Source organism: Odocoileus virginianus, chromosome 8 (genome assembly GCF_023699985.2).
Source record: "Odocoileus virginianus isolate 20LAN1187 ecotype Illinois chromosome 8, Ovbor_1.2, whole genome shotgun sequence".
Lineage (NCBI taxonomy): Eukaryota > Metazoa > Chordata > Mammalia > Artiodactyla > Cervidae > Odocoileus > Odocoileus virginianus.
In genome coordinates, this window is record NC_069681.1 from 73,941,150 (window position 1) to 73,966,543 (window position 25,394).

General features: G+C 44.8%; 2 protein-coding genes across 2 annotated transcripts in view; both read left to right on the forward strand.

Annotated features, from left to right (window-relative positions):
• The first annotated feature begins 317 nt into the window (after positions 1–317).
• Positions 318–1,887, forward strand: LOC110148867 (RNA polymerase I and III subunit D). Its single transcript, XM_020911102.2, has 2 exons — positions 318–402; positions 1,314–1,887. The coding sequence occupies exons 1-2, from the start codon at positions 377–379 to the stop codon at positions 1,687–1,689; spliced, it is 402 nt and encodes a 133-aa protein (XP_020766761.1). The 5' UTR covers positions 318–376; the 3' UTR covers positions 1,690–1,887.
• Positions 318–25,394, forward strand: part of LOC110148868 (protein POLR1D-like) — a 32,486-nt gene continuing 7,409 nt past the window's right edge. The window contains exons 1-2 of the mRNA XM_020911104.2: positions 318–402; positions 22,154–22,228. Of these exons, the coding sequence (XP_020766763.1) occupies positions 377–402; positions 22,154–22,228 (101 nt within the window). The 5' untranslated portion in view covers positions 318–376. The remainder of the gene's footprint in view (positions 403–22,153; positions 22,229–25,394) is intronic.

The following is a 25,394-nucleotide window of genomic DNA, read 5'->3' on the forward strand; positions in this document are numbered from 1 at the left end:
GTGCCAAGGGCCGAGCTCTGGCGCCCACAGGCAGGTCTCGGCCTCGGGGCGGGGCAGGAGCCCGGCTCCACCTGCTTGCAACCACCGGCTCGGCGAGCGGGCTCACTTAGCTCAGGTGAGCGGCTCAGGCTCGGCCACCGCCCTCCTCGCGCCGGGGGCGGGGCCGGGGCGGGGGCCAGGGGCGGAGCCTCCACGACCCGCCCAGCGGCTGGGCCCTGCCGCGCCGCTGCGGCTCCTCCCCCCTTCTTCCGTCCGCACTCCTTCCGTCGGTCCTTCCTTCCTGCTTGTCTGCCTGCCGCGCCCGCACGTTTCGAGGCATGGGGCAGAGCCTCGGGCCCGCCCGCGCCACCTGAGGATCCCGGAAGCCGACCCCGCCATGGAAGAGGACCAGGAGCTGGAGAGGTAACGGCCGAGGGGGAGGGGGGACGGGAGGAGCGGGCCGCGCCGGGCCCCGGAGCCGGCGGCCGGCCGAGGCCTCCGCCTCCGCGGCCCGGCCTGGCAGCGAGGGCCTGACCAGGAGGACGGGCGAGGAGGGGGCGCGGTGGGCGCGCCAGGGCGGGGAACGGGGCCCCGAATTGGGAAGGGGTGCGGGGGAGCTGGATTGCTTGAGTGGAGACGCTCAGTACACTAGATACCAAGGAGGGAGGACGGGTTGTGAGAGCGGAGTTCAGTCTCCAACGACCCATCCCCGTTAGGAACAGCCAGAGTCAGTAAAAGATAACGTGCACCCGGCCACCGTTCCCCGAGTGATGGGCTTGGCCTATGAGCCAGGCCCAGGCCACTCCTCTGGGCCGAGCGCTAATTGGTCGTCTGTGTGCGCCGAGTGCTCTTTTTTCCCCGTGCTTGGAGACTTCTCAGACTTTCTAGTTTCCGTACCTCCTGTAAACGGAAACCATAGTCGGAAAACTGCACGTTGATGAACTTTAGTTTCTATTTTTTATCATCTGCGTTTCCCTCATGCCTTTCAACTCCCCTTTTCATCCTTTAACAGGACCCACCCTATTCTAATCCTGCCCCTTTTCTTGTGACTCTACCAAAAGAATATTTTAGCAAACTTTTTGTTGAAGGACACTTCCCTTGGTCACCATGTGGACCGCCAACTGGAGTAGGGAGAAACTGGAGGCAGTAAATTATTTAGTGGTAGAATAGGTGGAGGCAGGAGAAGATAATAATAAGGGCTAATGCTAATAGTTCTGTGTAATTGGAGTGCGTTAGAGCAGTAACCTGTTGCAATTGTGATAGATTTTTTTTAAAAAGCTAGTTTCAAAACCGTACTCAGTATGATCTCATTTTTATAAAAACTATGTGTGTAGAAAAATGTCTGGAGTGAAGACCTCAATGGCTGAAGGCGAGAGGAAGACAGCCCTGGAGATGGTCCAGGCGGCTGGGACAGATAGACACTGTGTGACATTTGTGTTGCACGAGGAGGACCATACCCTAGGAAATTCTCTCCGGTACATGATCATGAAGAACCCGGAAGTGGAATTCTGTGGTTACACTACAACCCATCCTTCAGAGAGCAAAATTAACTTGCGCATACAGACCCGAGGTGCCCTTCCCGCGGTCGAGCCCTTTCAGAGAGGCCTGACTGAGCTCATGAATGTCTGCCAGCATGTGCTTGACAAGTTCGAGGCCAGCATAAAGGAATATAAAGATCAAAAGGCCAACAGAAATGAAGCCACATTCTAGTCCCTCACACACCATACAGGGAGAACTGACGTCTAGGATATTCTGTATGTACTCTTGGCGAAACCCAGAAGTAAAAGATTGTGGTGACAGCACAATGTGACCTGCAGAAGGGCCTGCTTCTAGCTCATAACTCATCTTAGCTGTTGGAGTCCCTGCGAGAAACTGTATTCTGCTAATAAATTCCCTCTTGTACTTAAACTGATTTGAGTGGTTTCTGTTCCTTTGTTCTGGAGGTGTACTCTTAGGATTTTGTGTTTTTTCCCTTTTAATTGAACCAAGATTGAAAGTGAGGAAACAGATAACCAGGCACCTAGACAAAGACCTTGATGGAGGGAATTAAAACGGATGTGCATGCACTCCTGTGACTAGAGGAGAGGGAAAGATTATGTAGAGCAGTGGTCCCAACCTTTTGGGTACCAGGGACTGATTTTGTGGAAGACAAATTTCTCCATGGACCAGGGGTGGGAAGGATGGTCTCACGATGATTTGAAAACATTGCATTTATTGTGCACTTTATTTCTAATCTAATGCTGCTGCTGATCTGATAGAAGGTACCTACCTGAGGCGGGGAGGTTCGAGACCCCATGCCATAGAGCATGACCCCACATAGGCTATGGATGGTTTAGAAAAGAAAGGTGGGAGTGAGGGGAAGATTTGGCCTCTTCCTAGATATTTTTTAGTAATTTATGAAAATTGCATCTTTTGCTATGATTGGCAGATTGTGCAAAGGACGAAAATAATTTGAGAGAATTCTGGTTTCACGTGAGAGAAGTTAAGTGGTCTTGGGCTTCATCTTTATGGTAGTGTTTAGAGGACAGATTCCAGTTTAGTGCTGTAATTTCAGGACCCTAATGTAGGAGGAGACAACTGGGATGACCAGATAACATTTTCAATCCTTGGGTAGGTATCTCAGTACAGCACAAGTTTCCATGAAAAGAAACAGTATTTGAGAGAAAGTAAAAACAGGAGGAATATTGAATGTGCAGAAAATGATTTTTGAGGAAACCTAAAATACTGGTGAATCACACTTAACAGCTGCCCTTCAACCTTGTGTCTTATACCTTGTGTCTTCAACCTTGTACCATACCTGTCCTACCCCAATTTGACTGATAATTCACCCTACATATCTGTCAACCTCAGAACCTGAGCCCAGCCCCACCCTAGTTGAGAGGGGAATCTGCTTTAGGTATGGAAGTCAGAGAGGATCTCCCAGAGATTACAGGAAGATAAGGAGCTGGCCATGCAAAAAAGAAAAGCATTCTGGGGGAATAGTACTTGCAGAAGCCCTGAAGCAGAACACCAGTGGTCTGAGGAATCAAAGGCCTTGAAAAGAGATCTGCATGTCTAGAGCAGGGCAAGCTGGGAGGACAGAGGCCTGTGAGAGGCTCCAGGGAAAGAGCTCTGGGGCAGGGACTTTGGAAAGTACAAGGGGAAGGTATCCGATGACAGTGTGGCAGAATGGACTGTGGAGAGGCCAAGGTAGAAGCAGGCAAACTGTAAGAGCTGAAAGGGCCATAAGCTAGTGATGGAGACAAGAGTGGATTTGAGATACGTTTGAGAGCCAAATGGTACAGAATTGGTAGACCTCAGGAAGTGGCTGTAGAAGATGAGGAAAGAGAAGGATGATTTCCACCTAGATTTGGGGCTAAATTTTCTGAAATTAGCTTAGAGGGAAGCTTAGAGGGGAAAATTCGTTGGGAGGTGGAGTGATGGAAAACTTGGGTTGCAGGGAGGGGATTGGTTGGGAGGTGGAGAATCAAAAGTTCCATGTTGAATGAGGTAGTCAGTAGATACGAGTTGAAGGCCATCAAAGATTCAAGTAGAGATCAACTTTGTTAGTTCTTGCCACAAAGATGAGGTAAATGCATAAAAACTGGAGTGATAAAGAAGAGAGTCCAAGCCAAGCCTTGGGCAAGCTCAGTATTTAAAGGTTGGTAGAAGAGCAACCAGTGAGTTGGTGGGGAAGCCTGTAGAAAGTCAAGTTGTGGAAGACAGTGCTTTCAAAGAGGAGAGTGATGAATGAGTCACTTGAGGACAAAAAAATGTTGGCTGAAATTAACAGGAAAGTCACTGGGCAGCTGGCAGCATTAGTTTAGTGCCTACAAAGGCTAAATATTAACCCTGGTACAGAAGAATGGCTTCGTTTGGGTTTTCCAATAAAGAAAATAGACTGTAGGACGTTAGAGGCTAAATTTAAGTGGGAGCAGGAGTGGGTGGGGAAAGATCAAAAGTTCCAGGGCAAGGACAGGGAACACTCTCCTAGGGTGACAGGCAGTAATAGACAGTTAACAGAAAGCCAATGTCAGCATAAGGAACTCAGCACTTGAAGATGCAGGGAAGTCCTAAAGGGATCAGTGGGAAATGATCAAACATTCGTTTGCCTCTTCTAAAGTTCTGCCTATTAGTAGTTCAGTGGGGACCAGGAACAGGGTAACTTAAAGGAAGTTTAATACCTATGAGCCAAGACCTGTCAGGAGTGAAGGCCAAATTTAATTAGTGGACACAGCAGTGTAGAATGGTAACAGTAGACTGAAGTAATCGGTAACAGTACCTGTGGGGGATGCACCCATTGGTGGCCACCCGCCACATCTCGTGGCCTCCTTGCTCCTAAAAGGGCTCATCATCACTCATGATTTGGCATGGAGTCTTAAATCTGTTTGTTGTATAGTCGCTTCAGTCATGTCCGACTCTTTGCGACCCCATGACTATAGCCCACCAGGCTCCTCTGTCCATGGGGTTTCCCAGGCAAGAATACTGGAGAGGATTTCCTCCTCTAGGGGATCTTCCTGACCCAGGGATCGAACCCGTGTCTTCTGTATTGGCAGGCAGATTCTTTTACCACTGAGCCACCAGGAAAACTGAAGTGAAAGTGAAAGTTGCTCAGTTGTGTCTGACTCTGCAACCCCATGGACACAGTCCATGGAATTCTCCAGGCCAGAATACTAGCGTGGGTAGCCTTTTCCTTCTCCAGGGTATCTTCCCAACTCAGGGATCGAACCCAGGTCTTCTGCATTGCAGGTGGATTCTTTACCAGCTGAGCCACCAGGCAAGCCCAGCCCTAAACACAGGTTTTTACAAAAACACCTTCACAAGGCAGGTGTGTGAAAGGAAAAAACAGGGCAAGGCAGGCAGGATAACCAAGAGTCCTGGAGACCAGAGAAGAATCTTTGCAAAAAGTTTGTCAGAACCTAAGGGAAGGCAGAATTGGTCTATGAGAAAGTGAGGGAGATTGATATGAATCATATATTTACTTAGAGAAACTGAAAAACCTTACTCAGTATTTGATTTACTAACAGCAATAATATCAATGGTTCAAGCTCAGAAATTCTGTTCAGCTATAAAATATCTATGCCTTTTAAAGAGGCAATTATTAAATAAAATGATTATATGCTAAAGGCTTTTTTAATATATAACAACTTGAGTACTTGCCTAGCACTTCCCATTTTCAAAGACTTTATAAACTATTTATAAATTGCATACAGTTGCAACATCTAAGTGTTCTAATTGGTCATTATAACGCATAGGTGCCTATAGAACCTCTGTGGAGGTGAAAAGGTGTCTACCTAGAAAGTGGTCCAATCAGTGTCATTCTGAACCAGTTTATCACATTTTTAGAAATAATGAAAGCACACCAAGTTCTGTGGCCACCATTCCCCACCCTCCTTTTTGTTTCCCTTAAACATGTTAAGACTATAGATAGTCTCCAGATCACTAGACAAAAGCCATCTTTTCTGATAAGCAAAATTTAGAACCAGAGACAATGTTCTAGCCCTCAAACTAGGCTTCCAGGCAATTTGCCCAAATCCACCAGTCTGCTTGCAAGTACTTATGACCCCAGATCCAGCCCTTCTGTGCTCAGATTCTTAATGCTGGTTTTTCTTTTGCCATCTGAAAGTATATAACCCAGGTGGCGGTAGTGTTAAAGAACCTGCCTGCCAATGCAGGAGACATAAGAGATGCAGGTTCAATCCCTGGGTCAGGAAAATTTCCCTGAAAGAGGGCATGGCAACCCACTCCAATATTCTTGCCTGGAGAATCCCATGGGCAGAGGAGCATGGTGAGCTATAGCCCATGGGGTTGCAGAGTGGGACAGGACGGAGCAAGTAAACAACAACAGCAAACATGTACCTAGTAGTGGTATCAGTCCTGAGAAATGGTGGAGATGAGAGAATATGAATCTGTCTTCCAAAGCCCCCTGATTTTGAAGAGGACAAACAAGAGCCATATACATGAAAAAGGTAGCCAGCTGCATTTACAATGAAGTGCCCTAATGTGTAGTGTAAGGCATTACCTGCTGAACACAGAATGGAACTGGTGAGGGACACTCTTGTAGCAGAGATTGTTCCATGCACACCCACTCTGCCAGCCACTGCCCTGGGCCCTGGAGAAATTAAACCACACAGGCAGTGTGCCTTCCAATAACTCATGGAGCACTGAAGCATGCAAACCTGTGAATTAGTGCTCCAAGATAGTGTTTCATTTTTCCCAGTGTAAAGAAGCCATTACAGATTCTCAAGCTAGAGAATGCCCATGCAGGATGGACGAGTGGGAGGAAATGTGGGAAGACAGCATGGGTCAGGGGGCATTTGTACCAGTCCAGGTGTAAGGTAAGGAGGGTACCATTGTAGGCGTGGAGGTAAAAAGATGGCTACCAGAAAGCTGCTGGAAGAAGCGTGGAGCCAGAGACCTTCAGGGGAGCAGGTGAGAGAGGCTGTATACAGCCCCGGTCCTGCAGCCCAGCGTTTGCTACCACTCCGTCCCAACCCAAACCAGCATGGCGGGATTCATGAGCTCCTCTCCCCACCTGTACTTGCTGACAAGGGTCCACCCTTAACCTCCTTCCCTGCCTGTCAGAAGAACTGCCTTTAACAAGGTCGAGACTCCAAGGCTACAGATGTGGACACTGAGGGTGGGGGAGAGGAAGTCGGGCAGTGAGCTGACCAGTCCCTGCTGCCCTCTGCCCATACCACATGGCTCTCCTCAAAGGGAGCATCCCCATTCATCCATTCATTTGTTCGTTTGGCAAAATGAGCACAGTTTAGATGCAGACGTGGTTTAGGTACCAGATGGACAGCAGGGAACAAGCTGCCCCACGTATGGTCTGTTTTCTGATGGCAGAAGTAGAAAATAAAGAACTAGTGCATGCATAAATGTATAATGTAATTAAGGTAGTGATGTAACCGGGAAGCAAAGGAATCATGGGCTTGGAGAAGAAGGCCCTGAGGGTCTGAATATCCAAGAAAGGCTTTTCTGAAGAGGTGACCTGAGCAGAGAAAAGGAGAGACCAAGGAAAAATGAGAATACACTCGGAATTTCCTGGACGATAAACTTAAGTTATTCAGCCAAGAAAAAGCAAAATGATGAACCTTTTCAAAGGAATAAATTTTCAGCATTAGATGTGTCTGTGGTTTTTATTAGTACCCAAACTCGTATCATTTATCTTTAATCTATATTAATTACTAAAAATGATAGTAAAGAATTTGAGTTACTGTGTAGGGCAGTAGGATATGGTAGAAGTTTGGGATCCGCTGATAGGTGTTTGTGTATTAGGAGAGTTGACCTTAATTTCGGTTTTGGCATTTTTGAGAGAAGCATATCTTTCTTAGAAGCAGAAGTGGACTTGCTTGGAATCCTGCACCCCTTTTCAGGCTAAATAACTGAGTTAAGAGCTCACACTGTTGGAATCACGCTGCCTGAGTCTTGGTCTTGGCACTAGGCTTTTTAGCTGTGTTACCCCAGACAAGCTGTTCGACCTCTGTGCCTGAGTTTCTTCACTTGTAAGATTGGGATAACAACACTTAGCATACAGGGATATTATAAATATTAATTTAGATAATAGAGTGAAAGTGCTTAGGATAGTATCTGGCCCATATAGCATGCTTTCAATTAGTGTTAGCTGTTGATATTATTGTAATACCAGTTGTGTCAAACAAACTGGTTTCGTTCATATTTCTTCTGGGTGAAAGCCTGAGAACAAAAACCTTAGTGCCCTCTGTTATTTTTGTTTGTCTGTTTCCTCTGGCCCAATACAGTACTATAATATCAATTTGTGGACCCCTGTGTGGAAGGTTATTAGTCTGATAAAGCCATTGCTTTTTTTAAAAAGATAGTTTAAATAAAATAACACTCCTAATATAACTGAATATAGGTAAAAATCAAAGATAAGTGGATTGTTGCTTCTTTTCATGAAGAAATTAAGATTCTAATGGAACATGCACAGTCTTCCTTGAGCTGTAAGACAGAGATTAAGCAAGAATGAAAAGTAAGTTCCATAGCAGACGGATTCCTGGTTTGGTGCCAGATATGTGAATACTGATGGGGAATCAGGGTTCAAGCTATGCCAGCCAAGCATAGAATTGCATAAAATGTAATATATTGCTGTTTTATCTGCTAGTGCTCCATAGATTTCATGTTTGCTATGTAAGACTTAATGTCAAAAAGAAAAGCTACCACCCACATGCTCTTCTCAGTTTACATGCTAACTTGGGTCAGACATCAGAGCAAGTGCAGATAAAGCCCAGAACAGTTCTGTCCAAAGGACTCCTGGAGAAAATGAAGCTGCCTGGGGTGTCTAGTCAGACAGGGGCTGGACTGGCTGGCTTTTAACAGCAGTTTGTGGTTTGAAGGTTTGGGGTTTTGTTTTTGTTTCTTTTTTAAGGGTGAAAGAGACTTTCTTCCTAGGGGCCTCTTTGGACAGGACTGTGTAGAGGTGAAGTGTAAGGACTCTGAAGACAGGGCTGGTTGGCATCTCCACTTCACCGCTTCCTAACTTGCAAATGTGTGGGAGAGCAGCCTAGCCTTCAGAGCCTCAGTCCCCTCATCTGTAAAATGGAGCTGGTAACCTACTTTACAGGGTTATGGTGAAGTGTAAATGCCCTAAAGCACTCAGCACAGTTCCTCGTAGACTTAAGTACTCAATCATTAGCCATTACTGTTACCATTGTCATGCCGACCGCATTGAAGACAGTCAGTGGTGGCTAAAACAGCAGCCTTCTAGAACTGGGTGTGTCTCTATCCGCGGGGGTCCCTGCCTGTTTCTTCTTGCCACGTGGCCAGCTGGGACCACAGGCCACACTGGCCTTCCCATTTCTTTCAGGTTTGCCTGGAGCATTCCATCTCAGGGCCTTGGTGCTTGCCCTTGACTTCTCCAGCCCCTCTTCCCCGGGTCTTCACCTGGCTGTGTCTTTCCAGAATACTTGCTCAGGCCATCCTTGACCACTGTGTCAGTTACCCACTGCTGTGTAACAAACTGTCCTAAAACTCAGCAACTGAGGAATCTAATGGGAGCTAAAGTGGAAGAATCTGACTCAGGACTTCTTGCAAGGCTACAATCAAGGCATCATCTGGGCTGCAGCTTCGCAAGGCCTGAACAGGGGTGATTAATTTCCAAGCTCGCTCACGTGGGACAGCCTTGCTCCAGGGCAGCTGGCTTCCCCCAGAGCAAGAGATCTGGGAAAGAGGGAGAAAGCAAGATGGAAGCTGAGTTTTCATACCCCATCTCAGCAGCGACAGCCCCACCATGTTTGCCCTGTTCTGTCTGAGAGAAGTGGGTCCAGCTCCCACCGGGAGGGAGGGGATTGTACACGGGCAGGAATACCAGGAGGTGGGGATCCCTGGGACCATCTCAGAGGCCACTGACCCACAGCTGCCTTATCCAGGATAACACGTGCGCCTCCATCAAGACCACCCTCATCGTCTGTTCCCTGACCCGGCTTCATTCCTCCCTGATCCTCACATTAATGTTGTATTCTGTATCTATCTGTTTATCATCTAATTCCACTTGAACATCAACTTCCAGAAGGCAAGGGCTCTTTCTCTGTTTGCCTTTGTATCCACAGCACTCAAAACCAGGCCAGGCAGGCAGCAGGCTTTCATTCATGCTAGGCGAGTGAATGAATGACTGTGTGCACGTGTGACTTGAGTGTGAGTGAGCACAACTGCCCCGGCAGGGAGGGAAAGCTGTGATCACACTGACACGACCTTGTACACTCACGAGCTGACACTTGCAAACTCAGCCAGGACAGTGACAAGCTCTAAGAAGAAAAGGAATTCTCAACAAGCAAGGAAGCAGGCCCATCCTGTGGCTTCCAAGGGAGGAAGGGCTGAGGCGTGAGTATCACGGAGCAGCTCAGTGATGGTGGCCATGCCTGGTGACCCTGCTCTCTGAGGTCTTCTCTGCGAGAGCCTTAGATACTGACCTCCCTCACCACCTCTCCCGTGGCACGTTTGGTACCTTTCCTCCTGTTGGTATAAAACATTCATCACAAGAATGAATAGAAGATGGGCACCCTGCACTTTTAATTGTGCTGAATCTGAATTTGTGAGGCTGAGATAACTATAAGCTCAAGGATTGCAAACCATCAGTTGGTAGCTGATTGTCTTTAGCAATGTCTGTCCATATGGAGATGAGCACATGCTGGGATGGGCAGGAGGAGTTGATTAGGCAGAAGGTGGTCATGAAGGGAGCAGGTGGAGACAGAGGTGCTCCCGGTGGAGCAGCCTGCACGGGAGGAACCAGACAGATCTCACACACACTGACGGGGGCGGAGGAGTGCAGAGAGGTCACTTGAGCTGAGCCAGGTGGGCTCTGTTGTTTTCTCTGGGTCTGGAAGGGAAATGGTTCCCACTGAGTGCATCTCACAGTCGTGAGCACTGACCCCCAAGGCAGCGGCAGTTGGTTCTGTGAGTGCCTGCTCTACACTTTACACACCTACTGCATGGCACCAGGTTTGGGGAGTTCACTGATCAATAACACGTCAAAGAATAAAACCTAATAGGGTGAACTGATGTAGAGTTGCATAGTTTTATTTCGCTGTTGAAAATCAACTTTGTTTTGGTTGGAAATTGTCAGAAACCCCAGTCGTTATATGGCCTGATAGCACGTAGAGGCCTCCAGGGTGTGTTTTCACCCGCTCCAACAGTTGCTCAGGCAGTTCCGTTCTGACACAGTCTGCCTGGAGATGGTATCAGATCGCACTCAGTCCCACAAGGCTCTCCTGCCCACCCCCGCTTCAGACGCCAGTTGCAAATCCAGGTTATTACTCATGCTTCTGACCTACTGGCTGGAAGTTTTCATGACCCTTTCCCTGGGCTCAGTTCGTTCGAGTGGCTCACAGATTTCAGAGAAACATTTATTCACTTTTATCGGTTTACTGTAAACGATACAGATGAAGAAGGACATGAGGCAAGGCCTGTGGGAAGGGGTGGGAGTTTCCGCGCCCTTCCTCGGCATTCCACCTCTCCTCGAATCTCCATGCAGTCACCAACCGGAAGTTGGAGAACCGGAAGAGAACCAGAAATTCTCCGCACCCTATCGTCTCGGGGTTTCACGGAGGTTGCACTCCACAATCACGACTGATTAAATCATTGGCCCCTGGTGTGAACTTCATCTCTAGCCCCTCTCTCCTGCCCAGAGGTCTGTGGATGGGATTGACAGTTCCCACTCTAGTTGGTTACTCTGGGTGACCAGCCCCCATCTTTGGGTGGTGGTTCAGTCACAAAATCGGCTGCGGCTCCGTGGACTGCAGCACACCAGGCTCCTCTGTTCTCCACTGTCTCCTGGAGTTTGCTTGAACTCAACGGCCATTGAGTCGGTAATACTATCCTACTATCTCATCCTCTGCCACGCCCCCTTCTCCTCCTGCCCTCAGAAATGGGAGGAAAACCAACCATATACTTGTTTCAGTAAATCAGCGTACCATAAGAGCAAAACAGAATTAAATGAAGCATTCTGTAATTTGACATCTGTTATGCCATTTTCATCACATTGGCTCCACACTAAGACAACAGAGTCTTCAGGTTTCTCTTGGATCTTCAAAGGACTTGGTCCACAACTCCTAATGTCTCACCACCATACTTGGTAAATTATATGGGATCTCAGGATGAATTTTAATTGGAGCTTAGATTTCAAAGTAAGGGTCACATATAAAGATGCCGGATCTAAAATTATTTCAGATCCTGGTTTTCTTGCTTACTGTGTTCTACATACTTAAGCATAAATCCTGGTGCTTGGAATGCTTAACAGAATTTTTATTCAGAAGTGATTAATATACAGTTGGGAAAATAAGTATCAATTATCATCTCATTCCCTGAAGATGAAGAAAGGCGACTATACTCATCTAGTTCAGTGTCCATCAAAGTAAGAGTCCGACTTAATGTTTTCCACCAGACCTTGTAATCTAAGCCTTCAGAACTTAGTTCTATGATTGTTTTCCTGGTTTTTTATTTGTCTACATGGCAAAAACGGTACTTTGTCATTAAATGGATGAGAAAAAAAATGGTGATTCTAGGGCCTTATGATTAGAAACTATTCTGCTGCTGGCACATCACTAAACATCCAGGAAATGCAAACTAAAACCACGTGAAATACTACCTCCCACCCATCAGAATGGCTGTTATCAAAAAGACAAGAAATAACAAGTGCTGGTTAAGGATGTGTAAAAAGTAAAATGAGAACCCTCCTACATGGCTGGTGGGAATATAAATCAGTGCAGCCACCCTGGAAAACGGTATGAAGTTTCTTCAAAAAATTAAAAGTAGAACTACCATCAGCCCAGCAATTCCAGTCCTAGATATTTATCCAAAGAAAACGAAAACATTGATTCAAAAAGACATATGCACCCCTGTTTCATTGCAACATTATTTACAATAGCCAAGATACAGAAGCAACCCAAGTGCCCATTGATAGATGACTGGGTAAAGAAGATGTGTGTGTGTGTGTGTGTGTGTGTGTGTGTGTGTGTGTGTGTACACACAATGGAATATTATTCATGTATACACACAATGGAATATTATTCAGCCATAAAAAAGAATGAAGTCTTGGCATTTGCAACAACATGCATGGATCTAGAAGGTAATATGAAATAAGTCAGAGAAAGACAAATATTGTGTGATTTCACTTATATGCAATCTAAAACACAGAACAAATGAACAAACATAACTAAACAGAATCGGAGTCATGGATACAGAGTAAAAACAAGTAGTTGCCAGAGTGGAGGGATCTGGGGAAAGGAGAGAAAATAGGTGAAGGCAATGAAGAGGTGTAAACTTTTAGTTACAAGATGAATGAGTCACATTATGAAATGCACAGTTTGGAAATACAGTCAGTAATTATGTACTCTCTTTGTCTGGTGACAGATGACAACTAGGCTTATCATGGTGATCGTTTTGAAATGTTTAAAAATATCAAATCACTGTGTTTATGCCAGGAACTAACATAGTGTTGTAGGTAAATTCAACTTCAAAATCAAGCTCAGAAAAAAATGATCAGATTTGTGGTTTCCAGAGGCAGGAGGTGAGGGGAGGAGAATTGGATGAAAGCAGCGAAGGTACAAAATTCTAATTATAAATAAGAACTAGGGATGTAAGTACAGCATGACAATGATAATTAACAATGCTGTGTTATATATGAAAGTTGCTAAGAGTAAATCCTAAGAATTCTCATCACAAGGAAAAAATTTTTTTCCAATTTTTTTTAACATTGCCTCTGTATGAGATGATGGATGTTCACTGAATTTATGGTCATCATTTCATGATGATGTATGTGAGTCAGGTCAGTACATTGTACATCTTAAATTTATATGGTGCTGCGTGTCAATTATATCTTAATAAAACTGGAAGAGAAAAGAAGCTATTCTCCTGAAAATGTCAGTCATTAAAAGTGTCAGCCTACAGGTGTGTCACCGCCTGCTGCCCAGACTTGTAGCAGTCAGGGGTTCCCTTTCTGTTTTCTTGTAATAAGTTGGTCCCCATCTGAGGGCAGTGTGCAAGCCAGGACATGAAGAATCCAGCTAGGCTTATTTCTAGCCAAAAGCAGACACGTAACAGTGACTGTAAAGTAAGAAGACCAGCCAGGTGGAAAAACCAGTTTAAATCTCCTCCAAGGTAGATGGTGTTTTTCCCATTTATAGAAAAAGAAACTGAGGCCCGTAGAAGTTAGGTAACCGTGCTGAGTCTGCACAGCTGGTAAGTGGATATGAACGCAAGGCAGCCCAAGCCCTGAGTTCCGGCTGTCTGTGTCCACGGTGTTGCCTGCGTGCCTCCCACAGGTTCACAGGAAGACAGCAAAGCTCTGCTGGAATATATGTTCAAGAGGTCAGTTTGAGAGGCGGCACCATGTTTACTTCTAAGTTCAAGCTGAAACGTGTTGGAAATGGGCTGTTTTCTGTTAACCTTAACCATGAAGAGTCACTGAGTTAGAGACTATCTGGTCAAGAACCTAGCTTCCCAGATGGCACAGTGGTGAAGAACCCACCTGCCAATGCAGGAGACGGAAGAGACGCGGGTTCGATCCTGGGTTGGGAAGATCCCCTGGAGGGGGAAATGGCAACTCCCTCCAGAATTCTTGCATGGGAAATCCCATGGTCCGAGGAGCCTGGTGGGCTACGGTCCGTGGGGTCACAGAGTCGGACATGACTGACAGACTGAACACACAAAACTTGGTTCATGAAAACATCATTTTCCTTACTATTAAACTTCATGGGCATCATCTTTAAATACATTAACTTGTAATCAATGTTATCCCAAAGCAGCACTTCAGACCGAGAGTTGAGTCTCTCGGTCGTGTCCGTCAAAGCAGAACTTGATCATCCTTAAATGCAGAAAACATATTCATGGATGGGATAAAATCAGGGTGTGTGTGAGCTGAAGGCAGTCTAGATGTGGAGTCAGAGATGTCCAGGTCAGACCAGGTGTTCCCTGACCCGCTGACCCCGAACAAGGCAGCCTCCCTGAGCCTTCCTGGTCTAACGGATACAAAGGGAACAATAGCTTTTAAAAGGTTCTTCTGAGGGTCAGTGAGATAATATGTTCTGCTATTAATCACTATGCACCTGATAGATGCTATTATATAGTATTTTTGTGTTTTAGTTAACAGTTTAATGTAACAATCAATACTATAGACCCACACTTAAAATTATTCTTAAAACCTTATATTTGTTCACTTGTTTATAGTTCAAAGTAATTATATGCTGCTGCTGCTGCTAAGTCACTTCAGTCATGTCCAACTCTCCGTGACCCCATGGACTGCAGCCTACCAGGCTCCTCCAGCCATGGGATTTTCCAGGCAAGAGTACTGGAGTAGGTTGCCATTGCCTTCTCAAGTAATTATATAACTAACTGTATTTGATCCCCATATAAACTCTGGAAGGGTAGTAGAAATATCTTCATTTTATAGATGATGTAACCAAGATGACAAGGTCACAGAGTCAGTGAGGGCAGCAGTGGGATCACCGTTTCTCCACGTATTGTGGCTGCTTCCTCATTTTTTTAAGGTGACCGAACATGTCCTTGATTCAGACCTAAGAAGAGGGAACTGCTGACTCCCTCTTCTAAGAGCATCGAGAGGTGTGGTAGAGAACGTATCAAGGTAACTCTACTCAGTCTGAACTCTCCAAGTGAGAGGCTCTGCTCTGAAGGGTGAACTGTCCAGAGCATGTCCCCGTGTTGGTCACGCCCTCTGGGAAGTTGTCCAGCTCCCAGCCTTGCACAGAGCAGATGTAGCTCCCGAATGAACACACTGAACTGTTGGAAAGGCTGAAGAACCAGGACCACCAGCTTTCTTTTTGTACACATGGGATAGGACACTTTCATATTTTCTGCTTCTGGTCATGGAGTTCATCGGTCAGGGCAGTGTGAGGGCTTTCTGTGCCCACTGGGTCTCTGCCCATCTCCCTATTGGCCCCTTAAAATCTCACTCAGTGTCATGAGGGGGTTGGGGGAGCTCTGTCAAGCAGGCTGGTGATTTTGATATCAGGTACACTGTACATAGGAAATCTCCCACTTCATTAACCACAGGAAGATAAAATTTCCTTCATATTCTTTGCATTGATAGATAACCCCTCAGCTTCTCATCAAAACAGAATTATGTTCCCTGGAAATCCAGTGGTCAAGAATCCAACTGGGAATGCAGGGGACACAGGTTCGAACTTTGGTCAGGGAGCTATGATTCCACAGGCCCAGGAGCACCTAAGACCCAACGCAGCCAAATAGATAAATATTTAAAAGCAAAACAAAAAGCCAGAATTGCACAGCAGATAAAAATTAACATTCTGGAAGTTTTTCTTTACAGACAGTAAATGGAATGAGATAATTGAGATTAAAATAAAAATGTTTTGTTTTGGCAAATTCAGATACCTAAGTGAACCCTGTCCCTCCCAAGGAACATCAATACAAAGAAAGTCCTTTACACGTCTCATCTTCTTGAATTCTCCTAACGCCTCCGTGAGCTGGGCTTAGTCTCCTTTCACGGAGAGGAAAGGTGCTCAGGAAAGGTCCTCAACTGGCCCAGAGCACCCGGCGGCTGGTGGGGCTAGCTCCCACTATACCATACTGTCTCCAAGATAAAACACGGTTTCCACAGTAAAAGCTTTTGATTTGTCATGCTTTGAAGTTATTAATTTAGGTCCTTTTACATGGGTTTCCATTTTTATATGACTAAGCAATCATAGCAAATTACTTCAAGTAACATTTTGCAGGCTGGGTGCGTTTCAGTCAGAACCACACCTGAATGCAGCCAGGACTGCTCCCTGTGAACCGTCGCTGGGTGGGCTCTCCTTGGATTCCTCACACAGCTGTAGACGCACTGCTGGTCCTCGCACTGTTACACGCTGAAGGTAATGACCCTGGACTTATGGTCTGTCTTGTCCTAATTTCTCCCCAGGATGACTGAAACATGCCATCTAGGTTTTAGGGAGAAGTCAATAATTGTGAATTAAACCCCCCCCCCAAAAAAAAAAGATATCAGGTAACTCTTTAGTTTTAGGCAAGTCGTTAACCTCTGAACCATAATCTCCTTGGCTTTATCCAGTGAGCCATCTAAGTTAAGTAGTACATTGAACTTTAATAAACATTTTTCTCAACAAGACACTACTCCCCAAGTTAGGTCTATGTGTCTAACTGCTCGATTCCATGAACGGTATCATAGAACTCTAGAGTTTTCCCCCAAAGCACTTGTATGTATATTAACTAAGTTTGGTGGGTTTTTGTTTTTTGTCTTTTTTTTTGGAAAATGGGCTTTAAAATTGCCTTGTCCTACTTAAATACATTGTTAGATATATTAGCCCCTGAAAATCAACTTGAAAACTTGACACTAGAGGGTTTAAAAGAACATATTGGTTGTTTTCAATAAATTATTTTGTACCGTAGATCCTCGCATTTAGTTACTGATGTAGAAAATGCACATGTGTACTGTTCGTTTTCAGAAACTCTCCCTGCCAGTCTTGTAGGGTGAAGTACCATCTCAACGTTCTCCTTGATCCCTGGAGTGTGAAAGACAGGGCGCTCCTGGCACTCAGGAGGTGGCAGGGTGTGGAGGTCCACACGGTGGCGGGGTGGGGGAATCCTCACTGCCCTGGGGGGCGCTGCACCCTCCGTTTCTTCATCTCTTGCCTTGTCCTGAAAGGCCCCAGGCAGCTGTTGAACCTGAGCTGGTGCCTGAAAAACACAGGCTTTCTCTCCCTCCCATCTCGTCATGCACTACAGGACTTCTAAGAATTAGAAGCATCAGTATGTTTTCTTCCTGGGTTCCACACTGCTTAATTCCACTGTAATGAAAACAGTTTTTAAAGAGCGGGCGCTGAGTAGAAAATCCTACATGTTCTGGAACATTCTCTCTTTGTCTTCTCCAGTCCTTGGCTCTTAGCTCCAAGGATAGTTTATAATCATTTGATGAATCAGCCATCCACAAGGGGTGGACAGCTCGTCTTTGGCAGACTGCTGCAGCCTTGACACCGCTTAAGGAAACCGCTTCCGCGGGCTGATGAGGCTTTCCGCCGCACGGGCCACATTCAGGGCCGAGAGCCAAGGACTCTGAAGCCCCGTCTGCAAGAGTCTTGGTCTCTGGTGTGAAACAAAGCGCTTTTAGGATGAAGAGTGATTTACAGACCACACTTTAGGTGAGGTGGTGTTTCTGGTATGTGGTATGTTTATCAAAGGACAGCATGCCAAATGTCAACCCTTGTTAAAGAAAGCTGTAGAGGCAAACCTTCGAGGCTTTATACTGGAATATTTTCTTTTGTATCAACTGTTGTGATTTTTTTTTCCTTTTTGCATTTGGAACAGCTATTTGGTGAGAGATGACAAAAATTTTTGACATTGAGTAAGAGACCGCAATGATTATTTTGACTTTATGTCCTTTGACCGAGTTTATTTCTCCCAACTAGTCTTTTTGTGGACGGTGTATATACTTTTAAGTTTAACTGACCTATTGAACAGGCACATTGTTCCTCGCATGGTGTGATTCATGGGCTTTTCCAGTCAAAATTGACTATTTTCTAAGGTAGTTCTCTGCCATCCCCGTCCCATCTCCACAGTTTTTCCAGTAAGAGCTGCTTTTCTTCATAACTCACACACAATTTGTTGTTGTTTAGTCGTTTAGTCGTGTCCCACTCTTTTTCGATCCCATGGACTATAGCCCACCAAGTTCCTCTGTCCATGCAATTTCCCAGGCAAGAAAACTAGAGTGGGTGACCATTCCCTTCTCCAGGGATCAAACCCCAATCTCCTGCATTGGCAGGCGGATTCTTTACTGCTGAGCCACTGGGGAAACCCCATACACAGCTTACCATGACACATTTAACTCTTATATTGGAACTGAAAATGAGTTGTTGTATTTTCTGTGTGTGTATTTTCACTGTATTTTCTCAATCAGGACTTAAGAATAGATATTTGTAGAAATGCTACTTTGACAATGAGGTGATTCCTGTGGTGAGATGTTTTGTGAACTGAGAAATCAGGTTTCCCTCTAAAAAAATAAACTATTAGGAATTGGTCCCCATGTCACCTGAAGAAGTCATCTCGCAGTAATAACACCCCACCTTCAGAGGTCTCCTTGGACGGGGAGGTGTGGACGTTTGAGAAGGTGAAGGGCCAGGAGCTCATCCTCACGGCAGCAGTGCTTGTTGTGAGCACAGGACACATGTGGCCACCCCGCTCCTTCCTCTCGCTCAGCTGAGCTGCGTGAGGCTGGGGTCTCGCCTTCCCACACCTCAGCTAGCGTTGGAGTCAGCTAAGAGTCAGCTGCCTGGGTTCACATCCCAGCACCAGTTTCTCCAGTTTTTCTTATTTTCCCCTTACCACTGAAATAGTAGTCTCTTAGAGGAGTCGTGAGGGTGAAGTGTAAGATACATGGTCCACTGTCAGTTTTCATCGTATTCCTGGGGTGCATGTTAAGAGCTTATCTAGTACGTTGATATTCAAAGGAGAGTCTCCTTGAACCTGCACAGCAAGTATCACAGACACATGCAAGGCCCCTGCTGGGGCAGCTCCCAGCCCAGGAAACACCCTCCTTGTGTTCTGACCCGTGTCCTCGAGTGAAGAAACAGTGGGATCTGTGGCGATGGGGGGCTGTGCCCTGTTGACCTCAGAGCGGATACTGCCTCAGAGTCCAGGAAGGATTTGAGCCACAAATGATCCAAAGAGAAAAGACACATGAACATGTCAAGACCTTCTTATCAGCATGAATGCAGTAGGTTTTGCCATAAGGAAATATCGTTTCCCAGTCGAGCCAAGTTTCCATTTGTTCTCTTGTCTCAGGATTTCAGGTCAGTGTTCTGGAGGTTCTCATGACTTGACTTTGTTCAATATAAGCAATAGTTATACTTGGAGACTGACTAGCATTTGTAATGTTAAATCAGATTACTCAAGCATATGTCTGTGTCCATAACACTTTCTTTGACCATTTCTCAAGAAAGTGTGTACAGATGTCTTGTTTGAGCAATTACTTGATATTTAGCTTCTCCGGTATTACTTCTTTTAAAATCTCATTTTCTTGTGTTCATTATTTAACTTCTATTGTTTCTTGTAGTTGCCTTGAATATCTCACTACCCTTTGTCTATACTGACACAGTTAACATTCAGTTGAGTTATGTGAGTAAAAAGGAACACAGACCCAGATAAAACTCAAAACTAATTTGTTTGACTTTGGACTTTAAGACGATTTTGCACCAGATTTGCGTCCCCACTTGGGTTTTATTTAAGCTGCTATTATGATCAGTTTACATTCCGTAAGCGTGTACCAGCTGGCTAATGGAATGAACAGGCAGGCCTGAGAAAGCCACCCTCAAATGGAAATTGGCCATGGATGATACACACATGGATCATCGAAAATTGACTGCAGTTTGTTGCTGTGCCCAGAAAACTGTCTGCTTAATGACCTGGCTTCCTTGGACTTCTTGTCTCCATTGCACTGTCTGTTCTAATTTGTTTTTTACAGAGAAACCTTTAGGATGTGTAAAGGATCTAAGTATAAAAATTATGGCACTTAAATTTGTGTCTGAAATTTCATTGTTCAAGTCCTTCTGGTACTTAGTTCTTCTCTATTCTCCTGACTGTTAGCTTTTCCTGTATTTTAATTGCAGTTGTGCTTCACAATCTCATTAAAAACTATTTTGTTTCATGATGCCGATGCTTCATCATCTTTGATCATTTAAGTATCCGGCCTCTGTGATAATGTGCGGTAGGAACTGACTGTTATTTCCTCACCCAGGAATTTATTAGTCAGGAGTTCCAGGGAAAACAGCAGAGGCTACAGGAGTGAGGAAAAACACTTGACTTTTTTTTTCCTCCTTGATTTTGAAGGTGATGTTATTTCAAGGACAAAACACAGGACAGCTAGAAGCTGTCATTTTCCTGTTTGGAAGGAAAGCCCTGCAGCAGGAGCGTGTGAGGAGTCAGGGGTGGGGGCGACGGAAGGTCCGCATTCCCAGGACCAAGTCTGAGCCCCCCGGGCCCCTCCTCCCCATCTCCAGCTCTGAATGAGTGTGAAGCAGTGACAGCTCTGCCAGATCCCTTGTCTTCTTTTCCACTTATTTTATGCCTTTTAATGGTAAAGAGAAAAGGGCTTCTCCAGGTCTTGCCATGCCAGTGTTTGTGGAGGAGACAGGAAGTACAAGAAAAAGATGCAGGCAGGCAGCCTTAAACACGCTGGTCGTTTTCTGTTCCTTCTCCTGCTCTCCGTGTCCCCACTACCTCCTTCCTTGTCTGAAAACTGGTATTGATAACTACATAGTCATGTTCAGATAGGGCACTACTTTGTAAACTGTAGAGCTCTTAGCAACATGAGTTGTTCCATGTTGCAATTACTGGGTCCACCGCAGTCACAGGCAGCCTGCTGGGCCTGTATTGCAGCCCACCTGTCACCATCTCCCACCACTCGTGAGCTGGTCCATGCCAGGCAGTCCTTCTCATACCCATACCTTCTTTTCTCTTGGACTGTTATCATAAATCAGAAGGTATCCTTAATTGTGACAGATCAAGTTAACAATAGCACTGGAGACAGTTTTAAGAGAAATGACAACTACAGAAGAATCACATCCAACCGCATCCTCTTGAAAGTGCCTGCATAGGCCTTCAGGATTTGGGCAAGGGTCCTGACTAAGTATTGTCTCCTGCAGATGGACGGCATTTCAACTGTATGATCACACAAACTGGCTTTCATAGGCGTGTACAGAAAGCCAGGCAGACATTTTAACAGTTTTTATGGGAGAATGCATCCTGGTTCATTTGTTCATGACTGGGGACCTGCTCAAGCAAGTTCTCTCCCTGAAGATTTTCAGTGTTTCTGCTGTCAGGAGGGAGGACATGTGTGGATCCAAGGATGATTGACTTCCTAATTGTTTTTGTTTGTTGGTTTTTTGAAAACTACCTCTCTAATTGACGGAAAGGTAGGCGGGTATTTGGAGTATTTTTACCCTTTGATTATTATTTTTTGCTTACATCTATAAGGGTGAAGTAGGGATCTCTATTTTGGAGCCAGACAGGATAAATTTTTCCTGAAATGCCCTATGAGGCAAATCCCACAGATCACATCAGTAGGATATATTATTATTTTAAGGAGATGGAAGAAGGTTGTGTGGTGACCAGCTGCACTTAATATTCCTGACACCGGGGGGCTGGGCTGTGACCCCTGATCTGAGTCCAGGGGTGAGAAGTGGGCAAGTTGGTCAGTGTTTCTGTTTTATCAACCCATCAGTGGGCCCTCCCACGATGGACCAGAAAGCATCCAGCTGCTGAGTTAGCTGAAATGACATTTTCTGAAGATCTCACTATTAATAGGAGTGTATTAAAACATATGTAAGTTATATTAATATAAAAATAGCCAGATATATCTGCTGAGGACTAAGAGGGTGGTGAAACAGTTTGAAAGAATACTATTAGAAACCTGGAGGTAAATACAGAGAAACAGATAAAAAGGAGTTGAAGTTGAATTTTTTGGTGGGTAGGGAAGGGTGATGCCTTTAATTTTTTCTTCATTGTTTTTCCTCTTTATGGAAACAATTTCTTTTTAATTTTTATGTATTTAAAACTATCAACCATTTAAGAGCATTTTAAAAATTTGTCCCCCAATTTTGAAATTTTATGCCTCAAAAGCTGTTCCTTTCCCAGGGTCACATACATGGGCTATATAGATTTTCAGAATATAGTGGGGTGACTACCTCTCAAATTTCTTCCTTTTTTTCCCCACCAGGAAAGCGATAGAAGAGCTGCTGAAAGAGGCAAAACGTGGGAAAACAAGAGCAGAAACAATGGGACCAATGGGCTGGTAAGTACTTGAGTCATCTTCCTAAAAATTTAAAGATATGTAAATACACATTAAAGAGAAAAGTTTGCGTTAGCATGCAGAGGGCATGTAGAACCATGGGCGTAGAGGAGAGCACCCAGAGACAGGTGGTGGAGGAAGAACACTGCTGAGGGCTGCGGCCGTGGAACAGTGGTCAGAGGGGTGTGGACCGAGAACGCCTGTCATGGTGTCAACACCCTCTGGTCCATAAGTCCCCAAGAGATAGGTCGACCCTGCTGTGCCTGAGGCCACCAGAGTGCGAGTAATGTTACGTCAGTGTTCGTTGTTTAAGAATTTCTGACTTAACTATAGTCCTCAATAAATTAAAATTTACTTGTAAAAATTCTAATTTTAAGTATTTTGGTTTTGTTACAATTCAGCTGCGTAGAACAAAAGTTTAACCTTTGCGGTTTTTTTTTTTTTTTAACTAAATAGAGCTTGTTAAAACTTAATATAAACAAAGGAAGAATTTAACCTTAAGAACCACATCTGTTCTTCTAAGTGTTACTTTAGCAATAGCATTTGCATCCAATAAATATGCTGACTTAGATCTTTTATCTACAACTTAAAATTCTCTCTAATGGAGTACTTTGGGCTGTTAAACAGTGTAAAATGTAAGAATGGGATGGGAGTACAAGCTAGGTCCCTATGGATTTAACTCTTAAAAGAACAGGGCCTACATCAAATGCAAACCAAGGTTAAATTCAAAGAAACAGAGGGAAAAGGCAATTCCTAAATATCAAGCAACATAAAATAAATGGACCTAAATGTGCCATATAGTAGACAGCTTAGCCACACACAAAGGAACTATTTCAGGTGATCTGTGAAACTTGACTCTATTTCCAAAAGACAGAAAAGAACTAGAAGGAAACTTTAAATTGTTTCTCCAGTCATCACATCATTAGTAATAATGTTGATACTGTTATTCTGAAAATATTATATAGTAGGAAAAGCAAGTAAGTTACTGTTTATTTGTTATAGACACTAAGGTTTTTAGTATACAAGCTACAAATATAAAATTAAAGACATAAAAATCCATAACCCTATATTTTAATTGGTAATACCATTGTGAAGTTGTGCCAGATTTTCACTTTAGAAGAGAGAGAAAGGGCTTACCTGTTGGCCCAGTGGTGAAGAATCCCACCTGCCAACGCAGAGGACACGGATTCGATCCCAGGTCCAGCCCACGTGCCATGGGGTAGCTAAGCTGGTGCACTGTAGCTCTGAGCCCACTCTGTAGAGCCCAGGAGCCACAACTCCTGAAGCCCGTCACCCTGGAACCCAAGTTCCACAACAGGAGAATCCATGGCAGTGAGAACCACTGCAACTCAAGAGTAGCCCCGTTTCGCCACAACTGGAGAAAGCCCACACGTGGCAACAAACACCCAGCACAGCCATAAATAAGTTACTTTAAAAAGAGAGAGAGGGATAAGCTTTTGTAGTTCTGTCCACAGAAAAGCCCTAGAAACAATGACCTTCCACTCAGTAGCAGTGAGTAGCCCCAGCACCTGGAGGTGGCATGTAAGACCACAGTGCCATATATAAGGCCGTCTCTCACTGACACGAGCCAGAGGTCCTTAGGGAAATAAGTAGCTGCAGATCCGAGGCTGTGCCTGGAGTCAGCCGAGCTGCACGCTCGCTGTCACAGCCTCCTCACAGCCTCCAGCACCGCCCGCACTTCCTGCGCCAACTGCACATTCAGGGAGTTCCCAGAGCAACCCTCAGCCTCAGTAATCTGCTAGAAAAACTCATGTAATTCACAGAAAGCTATTATACTTACGGTTACAGTTTATTACAGGGAAAGGATACAGATTAAAATCTGCCAAAGTAAGAAATGCAATGGGCATGGTCTGGGGAGGTTCCAGACACAGAGTTGCTATTGCCTGCCCCCCGTGGAGTCAGGACAGTTACCACAACCCCCCGACCAGCATCAACCTGTGACAATGTACTTGGCATACTGCCAACCAGGGAAGCGACCCTGAGCCTCAGCTGTCCAAAGCTTTTACTGGAGTTCGTCTCTGTAGGATGATTGATGATTGCTCACATGACTGATCTCAGTCTCTGGCCCACCAGTGCCCCACTAACCCGGATCCCCACCCTGAATCATGTGGACTGTCTCTCTGGCATGGGCAGTCCTCTCAGTCAGGTGTGGCCAGCTCTACCCCAAGCAGAGACAATTCTATCAAGTATGTCATTGCCTCCCAGAATTGATATTACCTCCCAGAAGCCAGGGCAAAGTCCAGACCACTCTGTGAACAAGATCGCTGTTTACTGTGCAGTCAGGACACATATAAAGCTGAGCCAGAAAACCCTATCATATCAGAAAGTAAAACTCTCAAAGACTACAGTAGTCACATCAGAAAGACTGGGAACCAACTTGAAAGGCCTCCCGCTAATTGAATCATCAAAAAAATAAAGCTATATTGGCTGAGATACCTAAAACATGTCACAATCCATAAGGTCATAACAATAATCACATCAGGAAACTCAGTGGTCCCTTTTGGATGATGCCAAGGAACCAAATCATTGTTTGTAAAACTGGTAAGCAATGGGAAAGAATCAAGTATTTATCCTGTTGCTTGTACAAATTATACATCAAAGTTATATAACAACTGATGAAAGAAAACTTCTTTATAGAATTGCAACTGTTAAATGTAAGACTATAGAATAAGATTATCATCATTTGTATTCTTAACAACTCCATCATAAGACAATCTAATTTAAGAATAGACAAAAGATTTGAATAAACACTTCACCAAAAATGATATCAAATTGACCAATAAGCATATGAAAAGATGTTCAAATCAGTTACTAGGAAAATGCAAATTAAAACCAAGGTTTTTTACTACAAATGCACTAGACTGACTAAAATTTAAAAAGACAGACAGCAACAGGTAAAGAGGAGGATCTGGAACAACCAGAATGCTCACACATTGTTGGCAGAAATGTAGTCAAACAGCCACTTGGAAAACAGTTGGCAGTTTCTTACAATACACACTCACAGAATTATTCTTCTAACTGCTGGCCAGAGGACTGACAGTGTAAGCCCACACACAAATCTGTCCAGTAATGTCCACGGCAGTTTTACTAATGATAGCTCAAAACTGGAAATAGCCCAAATGCTAGCTCAAAACTGGAAATAGCCCAA